At 40.9% G+C, this 11942-nt stretch overlaps 1 protein-coding gene across 2 annotated transcripts; it reads right to left on the reverse strand.

The window, feature by feature from the left end:
• Positions 1-2108: 2108 nt before the first annotated feature.
• On the reverse strand, positions 2109-7370 carry LOC146550702 (putative G protein-coupled receptor 173). Of its 2 annotated transcripts, none has more exons than XM_085260105.1 (2): positions 6388-7370; positions 2109-5319 (listed from the first exon to the last, which is right to left on the reverse strand). In XM_085260105.1, exon 2 carries the CDS (start codon positions 5150-5152, stop codon positions 3953-3955), a length of 1200 nt encoding a protein of 399 aa, XP_085116231.1. In that variant the 5' UTR covers positions 5153-5319; positions 6388-7370; the 3' UTR covers positions 2109-3952. The 2 variants fall into 2 exon arrangements, with proteins under 2 accessions (XP_085116231.1, XP_085116232.1); XM_085260106.1 differs by lacking the exon at positions 6388-7370 and adding an exon at positions 5422-6319.
• Positions 7371-11942: the final 4572 nt, after the last annotated feature.

Here is an 11942-nt window from a genome sequence, read left to right on the forward strand (position 1 = left end):
TGCGACATGCAAGTTTGGATACACTGCAAGGAAGGAACGCCGGCTTTGTTTGAAGCAGCCATGATAGGTGCTGATCAAAAACAAACAAACAAAAAAAAAGAGAATTGTCTATGAGGTCAACACAAAACTTCACCCGCGTGACCACATGTTTTCTGATAGGACAGTGCAACAAGGCCTATGCAGCACTCTGCATCCTCAGAACGTACAGCGGGCGGGGGTGAGCTTTCACAAATGAGTAATACCGCCTATGTTGTTGTGAATCTTGGAGAGAAGTGGGAATAAAACTAAAAATAAGCGCTTAGATGAATCTTCAGCATCAGTTCTGGGGAGACAGAGAGGCACAGTTGGATGCAACCTGTTAAACCTGGACTATTTAGAGGGCGTTCACACAATTGATGCTGCTCACTATAGAACCATCCTTTTCATCAGCTTGAGCACAGCAATTAAGACAAAGGAAATTATCTCTCATTCAAATTTAAAATATAGGCTAATTGTTTATCAAGACATTACATAACCACACAGTGACTGGATTTCAATCATGTCCTAATTACAACAATGAAGTATTTTTCTTCCAAGCCATCCATTTTCTTTTAACGTGTCAGAAGCACTTCTGTTGCATAAGGCTTGCTGTACATGTGGAATCTGTATGAGCTGGGTTTTTTTTTACACTACATTGATGTTTCTTATCCTGCAGAGGAGTTAACCATAAAGTATATCCAAAATTATTTTCTATGATCGTATGTCTACTATTCGTTTAGGATCCTGATACTTGTAGAGATATTGATCCAAATATCTTAACATGAGCACTAATTCTGCCTATTTTAAAATATAAAATCTTTTGAGGGATTAGATACCCCTTAAAACCCTTTCTGCAGTTTGCACAAAAGATTCAACAGCTGCCACTTGAAAACGGTAGGTGAAAGAAAAAGCTACTTTTAATTTACATAATTTATACAGCGGCCGTTTTTTCAGTTTTCTGCTGTATTAATTGTTATCTCTTAGAATACACCATACAATCTAACCAATACAGAAATACTAATGATTATGAAATTACTGCAACCCATCATATCCAGAGGTTACTCCTGTGCATGACCATTAGTATAAAAGAAAATAACACAGTATTCCACTTTCAAATGGATCCATTTCATTCATTCAGTTGAGTACACTTTGAACCTTAAAGATTAGCTTCGTCTGGTATAAACAATAGTTTATTGTGACCTTATGAACATCCTAGAGTTGCATAACGTGACCTTTGGTTTTATTGCAGGAATTTTTCATTATATTCAAAAAGGCCAGTTAGGTTTTTCCTTATTTTCTGCATTTATGCACTGTTACAATAGAAGACGCTCATATTAGCGTCAAGGATAGGGGTAGCATATTTGCACGTAATGTCTGTGATCCAAAAGCTCAGGCTTCAACTGATCTAAATGCTCTCTTTCTTACATTTCTGCTACCTTTGGCTCTCTGTGATGTCACCAAGATGATGAACCAAGTATAAGATAAATAGGGATTATTTCTAACACTAAATCATTCAAAGCTTCTCCAGAAGCGGCTTTGAATAAACATATGGAGGTGGAAATGAGCATTTAAGCTGCCTTTTTATGAAGCATCATCCACATCATCATTCACTGATGCACTTTATGGGCCTATCAGGTGTTTTCAGTCCCATTTTGAGTTACAAACCCTCTCTGGCATTAAAACTGTGCACCAGGAGCTTCATGGTTTTTGGTTTTCGTGGCTGAGAAGCTCCTGCAGGTGTGACGTGTAGGTGGGCTGGTACTTTTGTCCATATATTTTATGTTTTCAGTTCTTTTTTTTGTGTGACACCTGTCTCCACAGGTCTGAAATGCTACTGGAGAAGAAAATCACAAAATTTTTTGACTGTATAGTGATTGTTGATCAGTGCTCAGTGGAGGGGATGACTTTTTCATTTCATCCAGTGAAGTGTACAATGATAGACCGATGTGTCATAAATTCAGCTTTTTTGTATGTGTTCGAGAACAACAATGGACACAGGGTGCAATTTGTGCTGCACAAACTGTTAAGTGGCCTATTTTGTGTAAAGTGCTGTCCACGGGGCCCGTGTCGCAATCGAGACAGGTCATAAATCAGAATGCATCAAAAGTAGAGTCTTTATTGATGAGTGGGCAAAAGAACCAACTCAGTTAAACTGTACAGTTACAGAATATCATCTCGCGAGGGAATGCCAGACGTAAAAATTATGGACCTCTGTTCACTTTTCACTTTTTCTTTCCATAACAACATCTGTACAAGTTGTAATCCCCAGTTTTGAATCTATGAAATGCAGTGGAATGCATGCTTAGTACAGTATGCTGTGCAAGTGTCCACATTTAAAAAAAATTGACTGCACGTGTATATCTATGCCTAACATATCGTAGGTCAGACATTTGTGTCACATGAATTGTAATTTGGAGAGACAATTCATTGTATTCATTGCCAGTTTTCATACACCACACAGATTGGGGGTCGTATACAACCTGAAGATGTTTGGATTTTGAACATACTGTGATCCAGACACTCAAGTGCTGGCTTTAATGTTCGGGGGTGGGGGGGGGATATAAGATGGCACGGTAACATTCAAGTTTCATTCAAATTAAGTGCCACTTCATTTTCTCTTTTTTTTTTGTATTCTGGTGAGAGCAAAACAGCACTTTAAAACATTCCCAAGATCGTCATTTGCAAATAAATGTACACTTCCTAATGTTTTTTTTTTTTTTTTCCAAATAACGTAATATACATCATCATTCAAGTCATTAAATCCTATGGCCTGTTTTCAATGTACAACTGTTGTTTTCTAATTATTCTGTCTCCCTTTTTTTCATTATCCATCTGTATTTCACAATTGCTTGCACATTAGCATTAAAAATCCAGCTTAAAAATCCATTTGAAGGATAAATTTCCATATGATGAGATTGCTCAATTTTCCATGATTTTGAGACCACAAGATGAGGCTGCTTTCATATTGACTCAGTGTTACTGGAACCTTTTCTATCATCATTATTTCTTTCTGTCTCCTTCCACTTCCCTCTGCATTTTTTTTTCTTTCTGCCTTTTTTTTTTTCTTTTTCACACACATACACACAAATGCTCTATAAAAACACACAAACAGGAATATAGATTCCTGTACGGTCTATACAATATGAAATCAAGTCATATTTCAAAATAGTGTCATCTGCTTAACATGTATTGTTTACAAATAAAGGAAAACAGGCAATTTTTTTTTTATGATACAAAGAAACCTGACACGCCCTAAATCAAGTCCAAAAAAATCAAGCATGTTAGGGGCTTCTGGGATCACAACAGCTATTTAAATGTATCCAAGGTTATTGAGTCCACTTGATATTCTGCAGTCTCTTTTTGAAATACATGAAAAGGCGTCCAGGGTGGTCTATCAATCCATTTAGACCCTTTGAGTTCCTTGATGTGTTTCAGAGTTAGTAACGCTCTGATCAACACTTTCTATTCACAGTCCACGGCACATTTCTTCAAGGATTTCAAGCCTCTCTGTGTCTGTTTTGTGCCTTATGTGACACAGAAACGCATTCTCAGCTGAAAGCTCTGGGGCGTGTCCCTCTGAAATAAGGCAACGTTATTTTAAAATGGCATCTGACACACTTAGCTGGAGCGGTGATTGTTGTGATCTTTCCAATTTATTAATTATATAGTCCGTCATCAGCGGTGCACACCCTTAAAGTGTTACCAGGGCGTTTCTACTGCCCTATCCAAACCTTTGCAACTCACACATTTTTTCACATATAAACATTCTTCAGATATCGGCACTGTGCCTGCATTTGTTAGCAAAATTTGGATTTTGTTGTGCAAAACAACAAAACAGACACTGACACTTAAGCAAGGTGCATTGCAACCCTTCTGCTCTCCAAATTCCCCCTTAAAACGTGAAACATCCCCCTCTTTAGGCTCATTTTTAATCTCACATGATGCAGTAGGCCTCATCCTGGGGCAGGTGTTGTTTAGTCCTCCAGTAAGTAGGCAGATGAGCTCTCAGCACTTTCCTCAGGTCCTCGTTCAGCAGGAGGCAGAAGATGGGGTTCACTCCGGCCTGGGCGAAGCTCATCCACACTGTGATGGAAAGGTACCTATGAGGGATGGTGCAGGACTTTACGAACACCCTCCAGAAGCACGCCACGATGTACGGTGCCCAGAGGACCAGAAAAAGCAGGGTGATGGTGTAGAACATCCTGCCCAGCCTCCTCTCTGATCGCACCTCCTCCATCCCGAGCAGCCGCCGGTGCTGATTGTGTAAATTTTGCCTGATGCCCAACAGAGTAGGTGGCATGGGACCACGACCGAACCCTGCGATCCAGTTAGCTGCAGCTTGACCTGTGGCCCCGGGACCGTGGAAGGTCCAGTTCTGGCTGATAGCGGGCACCAGCTGGACAGGTTTCATCTTGCGGTGCCTGTATTCAAACAGCAGCAGCTTGGCGTAGAAGCCATGAGTAGCCAGGACCACCACAGCCAGCATGAGCATGAAACCCAGGGTGTCGTTGGTCTTCAGGTAGCGGTGTTCAAAAATGCACTGATCCTCATCACGAATGAACTTATAAGTCCCCACGTCAAAGACGGGTGGGAACGCCATGGCGACTGCCAGAGTCCACACCATGCATATGATGGCGGCACAGGTCCAGATGGTCATGCGTTTGGCGTAAAATCGGTGGTGGGCAATGGCAAGGTAGCGAGTGACAGCCACACAAAACAGCATGAAGGCAGCGTGAAAGCAAAACAGCACAGCCATAAAAGCCACAACTTTACAACTCAAGGCACTGTAAGTCCAGGCCGAGCTGTTGTGGACGGAAACCAGCACAAAGGGGAAGCAGGCAGCAGAGCGAACTGCATCGGCCAGGCACAGGTCCAGAAGAAAGAAATAGGGAGCCTTGTGAAGCGTCCTGTCTCGCAGGACCAGCAGGGAGACCAAGAGGTTGCCTACAAGACTGACACAGATGATCAACCCCAAGAAGACCAGCTTAAAGTAGGCAGACACATCTGTGGCAGAGATTCCTCCATTGTTGTTGCTGCTGTCACTGCTGCTGCCGCCCCTTGCTAGTCCACTCTGAGAGGCCAGCACAGCCAGCAAACTGCCAGGGCCATCGATGGCAAAGCTCTGGTTAGCCATTCTTTCCCCTTCCACAAGAGCCTGCCTGGTTTGGGCCCCTTTAAAAACAGTACAGATCCTCCTACAGCCGTCGTCTCCCACGGCTCTCTCGTCTTTACAAGGAGAGGCCGAAAGGATCTTTTCTACAAGACAGAATCATCTTTCCTCTTTGTCCACAACCTCGCCACCTGCGAACAGAGACACACACACATTTTGAGGAACGAAAAACAGCACGTCTGACCTGCTCGTTAGGTCGAACACGCTCGCCACTAAATTGAAGCAAAGCTTACATTTAAACACAGTGAATATAGAAGTGCTGTGTTGGGCAACACAGTGGAAATATCTGCCTTCCTGTTTCTCTAAGGCTGGGATCAGATCAGCAGCTCTACAGCATGCCAGCTCCTTGGCTCTCTCAGTAATTACCTTGCTCGTTGCTAAGATACAACAGCTCACATACTTTGTGCAAGTGTGGGTGTTTGAGTGAATGCATGGGGGTGTACGGTGGGGGGTGGGCTGGAGCAGACACAGTACAACCGACACTGGGCATGTCCAACAAACAGGGATGTTGTAAATGAGCAAAGAACATTTTCTGCTTTCTCTCTGCATGCGTGTATGCGTGACAGTCGGTTAAAGAGCAGAGGGTGTAATCAGTATCATTCAAAGCACATAACAAATATAATGGCAGAGCACGGAGCCATTTGGGTTTTTACCGAAGGCCTGTGTGTGTGTGTGTGTGTGTGTGTGTGTGAGTGAAATGTGTTATGTTACTCAACAGGGTGATAAAACCACTGTTGCCATCACCACGGGCAGACATCAGTGTTGAAGCAAGGAAACGTAAACCTTATTCTGGGAATGAAAAATCAAATATAAACCAAATCTGAGACCTGCAAACTCATTTGTGGGTAGAGGATGATAACAATACTCAGTCGTGCTGCTTGTATGGGTGGGCCTTGTCTATGTAGGCCATGACACCCAATACGATTTGCCATAACTGTAAGCTTGTTTTCTTTTCTTTATTCTTTTTTCAATCATAGCAGCTCTCTGCCACCTTGACAAATATCATTTCACCTGATTAAATGGCTGCCATGGCAGCTAGGCCTGAAACACAGGGTGGAGTGAAAAACACATGAACAGGTGTCAAAATCACCATCATTTTTTTTTTTTATTGTGAGTGTGTGGGTGTATGTGTGTGTGTGACTGAGAGAGAGAGAGCGATAAAGAGATGGAAAGAGAGGGGGAGAGAGATAATAACCTACCTTTCATCCCTTCATTTTTGCATCCTTTCTTTCCTCACGGTAAAAAAAAAAAAAAAAAAAAAAAAAGGGATCCCAGTCGCTTTGCTTCAGTGTTCGTTAAATGGAGAGAAAAGCACATAATAAAGCTGCATGGTCTTGCTGTGTGATCTCAGGCTCAAACAACACCTGTTATGCATAAATCCATCGCGAGGAAAGCGAACTGAGCAACATTTAATAAACATAAGACGGGCAGAGGCTACCTAATAATCAACAGCTGATCAAAAAAAAAAAATCCAGGATGAGGACTGATGTAAAGCCACATTTAAAAGATATGCATACAAAAAACACTCTCTCACACACACACAAAAAAAATCCACCGCCACCCTTTTACATTTTCATGGAGAAGAAGGTGCTCATTTGGTGTCTGAATATCATCCGAGAAAACAGATTTTATGTTGCATCACGTCGAGGATGGGTTTCCAGAAGCCTAGAAACACACGCGGTGGAAAAATAACATATCTTGCTCTGTTCATATATCCAAATGATGTCAGATTTTCAATGCTTATAATAACCCACCCACAAACGTTAGAGAGGAAAAAAAGATCGCGCATCCCCTAAATGAATCGTCTTGGCGTTTATATTGACTAGTGGCACCAGGACAATTAGTCCACACAGACAACAGCCGCGATACGTCTCTTTTCCCCATCTTTCGGCGTAAAAGGCGATGTATTTACCCTGAACTGTTATTATGCAGTCTTTGTTTTGCTGTCCAGCGAAGGTGGACTACATCTTAATGGTCCAAAATAAAAGCCTCCGTGGCAGAACAAATACATGATTTTTGGACAAATCCAGCGACGGCACAGAGGGCTTCACATCGCAGACGCTGCCGAAATCAAATGGAAAAAAAAATAGGAAAAACAAAAACAAAAACAGCACGGCTGGATTAGGCGAATTATTCCTGAATAATCCCAATTATGGCTGCTTGCAAGGAGGCAGCTCGCACATTCGCGGAAACCGTCGGTTTTATTCGGAGAGAGAGAGAGCGGGAGGGAGAGAGAGAGAGGGGGAGGGAGGCAGGGAGGGAAGGAGGGAGGGAGACAGAGGCGGACCTGTGCAGTACTGTGGGCCCAATAACTTGAAAGTGATGTTCTCTGAATGACGTGCCAGTTTTGTCCAGTATGGGTGCACTGAGGAGCTCCACCTGTCAACTAGCTACGTCTTACACTGGTGCTCCTGTCCTCGGTGACAAACTGGGTTGACTGGAACACATGGGCCTGACGGGGTCCAAGGAATTCTGGGGGCTCTGGAAGAATATTGGGCCTCCTTTTTGAAAGTGGAAAAACATCTCATTTAAAGTTCTGCAAGAACCTAAAAACATCACCAGAACGAGCACACACAATTGATTCGAGGTGCCTTATATTTTAAGGCAAAAATCCTACAATAATACAAAATAAACAGATGAAACTCCAGCAATCATATGACCCCCTTTGAGCAAGCACTTTGGCGACAGTGGGAAGGAAAAACTCCCTTTTAATAAGAAGAAACCTCCAGCAGAACGAGACTCAGGGAGGGACAGCCATCTGCCATCTGGGGTGAAAACAATGGACACCAGGGGCATAATTTCCAGGGGGGTTAGGGGGGTTATGATCCCCCCAATAATCAGACCCAATCAAAATAAGCCCCCCCCACCCCCACCCCCCCATGAAATTATGAATTATTCTGCATAAATAGGCTGTTGATTTTCTTTACTCATTTCAGGTATTACCAGCAAAATAGTTTCATGTTTAATCATCTGGGAATTTACCCAGATTTATTTATTTATTTAGACAGAGATCTTGACCCCCCCCCCCCCCCCCCCCCCAATGTTCAGCACAAAGTTACGCTGATGCTGGTAGGTGTACAATATGTGAATGAACAAGACTGTGTTATGTGACCCATGATGCTGCACAAGACTGTAAATATAATTTTGTGTTTGATAATTTCTTTTATCAAAGTGGGGGGAAAAGACTTTAGACTTTTTATTAAATAAATGCTGCAATCCTACTTAAGTGGTTATAGCGTGCAAGCTTTTTAATCAAAATATATATATATTCTAAATACTGAGTAGGCTAAAGTAAGCATACTCACTATGATCACTATTATTGATCCATGTATGTGTGTACATATATTTCTCTTTAATGTTCCAGCTGTTGATTATTTTCAATACTTATATATTGCAGGGTAGGTTGATCTATAATAATGCAGTTAATCTGCAGAATAATTCTAAACTAAAGATTTAATACTTTACATTAAACCTACACCTTAGTAAAGTACTTGAGGAAATGAATTTAGTTACATTTCTACTGTTCCTATCCATGCGCTCATCCAGTGGTGATGTAAGATTAGCAGTAACTAGTACTATGTTTCAAGGCAAATTATATTTCAGCTCATCCACCCCATGCTCCCGCCCCTCACATATCTGTTAACTAATAATAGATTGGATTTATATAGCGCTTTTCAAGGCACCCAAAGCGCTTTACAATGCCACTATTCATTCACACACTGGTGGAGGCAAGCTACGGTTGTAGCCACAGCTGCCCTGGGGCAGACTGACAGAAACGAGGCTGCCATATCGCGCCATCGGCCCCTCTGGCCCACACCAGTAGGCAGCAGGGTAAAGTGTCTTGCCCAAGAACACAACAACCAGGGCAGAGAGCCTGGGATCGAACCGGCGACCTTCCGGTTACAGATACGCTTCCCAAACCCCTGAGCCACAGTCGCCCCTGTTTAGTAATTAAAGCCATTTTAATGCATTTTCCTCCATTTACAATGGACCAAAAGTAATTAGACAAATTATCATAATTTTAAATACAAGGACTGTTTTAATAATTGATGGAAAATAATTTCCAGTCAAGAACTGTCTGAAGTACAGAATCCATGAATATCACCTAATGCATCATATCCTCCTGGATCTGCCAGGCTTTTACTGCGGTTTCTGGTTGTTTGCGCTCCTAGTTTTATTTTTAGGAGCTGAAAATCATGCTCTATTGTATGGAAGCTTGAAATTGCCACTCATGAGTTAAAATTTTGGCTGTTATGTCAAAATTTTGAGTCAGGTATTGCAAAAGTTCAACTTACTAACTCAAATGTCTGAGAAAGGTTTTAAACTGAAGTTTCAGTCATAGCTGGTGCCACCCCATACCCCCTTCTGGATACACCTCTGTTTACGAAATATCTGCAGTTAAAAATATATGCTCGACTACGGCTGGGAAAAAACACGTTTCACCATTATTTATTTATTTTTTATTATTAACAAGAGTTCTCACTCTGGGATGCACAGTTTAACATGTTAGTTAGTTTTACTAATGTATATTCTGCTTTTTTGTTTCTACATCATTCATGGTAATGATGAGCTACTTAGGTTTAAGTTTTAAAAAAAGAGTTTTACATGTTACTGCATGAAATCTAATTATCTGTCTTTAGGACCTTGTTAGCATTACTGTTTGAATATAAATATACAAATAAATAATTTGATTATCATTAATACAACAATTTGAGTTTTTAGCCTCACAATGAGTGTCCCAGATTTTATTGTGAAATCAACTGCCCTTTGAAAATGGTAACACGCTAACCAGCCAAACTATGTAAGCTGATTATACTAAATGTGAAATACATGTCAAATATTTTTGACATAAAACCTTTAATTTATATTACTTTATTTAGTTGTATTACAAAACAAACAAAATCAACAGGTTAAAACCATGTGAAATACCCCAGTGTTTAAAGAAAAGTGCATCAGCTAAAACAAAATAGGAATTAAATTATGAAGGCAAAGCTAGCTAATATTATAATGAGCTTTAATCTAACGCAGCATGTAGATGAATGTAATCAGAAGCTTCAGTTTGTCATTTCAAACATATAAACAGAACTAAATGTTCACCAGGCACAAACAGTGCTTAGTTGAACATTGACAGCAGCGCAATGCTGAGGTTAGATATTTAACTGATAGTTTGTGTTTCCAAACGTAAAACATTAAGGCCACCTGAAGGTCACAAAAGGCCTCCTGTTTCTTTCTGGCAATGGCAGATGCCATAAGATGCCATCATCTGTTACAGAATAAAGTTCTGGGTCTTTGAACACCAGTGTACAAGTAAACCAAAGCCGAATGAAAATGATAAATTAGAATTTTTGTATCCATTTAATGAGGCTTATTAACTTTCTTTGATATTAAACAGAGGTGACATGAAATACAGTTATTATAAGTGTTAGGATCATGGATCCTTTGGTTGAAAAGAAGCTCAAATGTTTTCACAACACTGATGCATGATATTAAAAAGCCTTCTGAAGGACAACAGTCAATAATAATGACAACTATATATTAGAGGCTCACAGCTTTAGGCGTACAGCCTAAAAATAAGTGCACAATACTGAACATCGAAGCATTTCTTTTCATTTGTTTTTATCCTCCATTTAATAAATGTTTTGAGGGGGTTTAACGAAATCTGTGGATCTGGGAAATGGAAACGTCTGAACAAAAAAAATTTAAAAAGGACTAAACGGGCAAATATGTGTGAAATGATAACTGTGATGGACCTGATAAAACCAATAAACATTCACAGGCCACGCTTGGAGGAGTACAATGACAAGTTAAAGGAGGGGTATTATGGAAAATCCGATTTGTCTTGTCTTGGAGGATTTCACTGTCACAGACAATATTTAAATAAAAGCTGGTACTCCTGCTGTTGCAATTGCTTCTCGTGATGAAATACCTCTGTTCAAACAAGCTGAGGGTGACGCCACACCCTGGGTGGAAAACGATGCCCTTCTATCTGCTGTTTCTTAATATTGCCACAGCGCTCGCAGATCTCCTTTTGAAATCACTGCTTAACATGGACTACCTGAAAAAAACAGTAATTATTCCAAAGGGTGGGTCTTATAAAATTCACACCAGTTATCCTGCTTGGGACAGCTTTCAGATTGCCTAAATTTTTAATGTTTTCCACCCTGCATGTGTGTGACCACCACACAAATTAGTCACTCCTGCTATTTTCCCTGCAAAAGTCTGCAAAATACAAATGTGCTTGGATGAATACGTCTGTTTTAAGGCTAATGCGTAATCTGCATATAATCCACAGAGTGCCTAACATCCAAGGATCAAAAGTTTAAAGTTATTAAAGCTTTATTTGGCCAAAAATGAAGATAAAATATTAAGACTAAGTCCTAAATATAAGAAGAGGTAGACCTGACGAGAGGTGCCGTCTTATCGTATAACAGCCGAGGAGATTTCCAGAGAATTTTCAGCCTTCAAACACTGAGCTCATCTTAAGCTGCCATGACTTCAGTGCAATGCCTGACCTTTGGCTTCTATCCGCAGCTCATGTTGCTGTCTGTGTATTTCCACTTCAAGCAAAGCTGAACACGCTCGAGTTGTGGAGGCGCTGAAGGCTCTGATGTTATTTTAAAGGTGTGTCAGTGCCTTCAATGCGATCTGTTCTGCACCGCAGTGTCATTACTGTGCATAAAGCTGTCGTGTTGTTCGTGTTTGTTCTGCAGACTGCATGAAAAGAAAAACACAGATAAGCAAAGACACAAAGTGG

This window comes from Mchenga conophoros, linkage group LG20 (genome assembly GCF_057382185.1).
Source record: "Mchenga conophoros isolate Kocher_MC1m ecotype Shallow Benthic linkage group LG20, M_conophoros_male_GT1.1, whole genome shotgun sequence".
NCBI lineage: Eukaryota > Metazoa > Chordata > Actinopteri > Cichliformes > Cichlidae > Mchenga > Mchenga conophoros.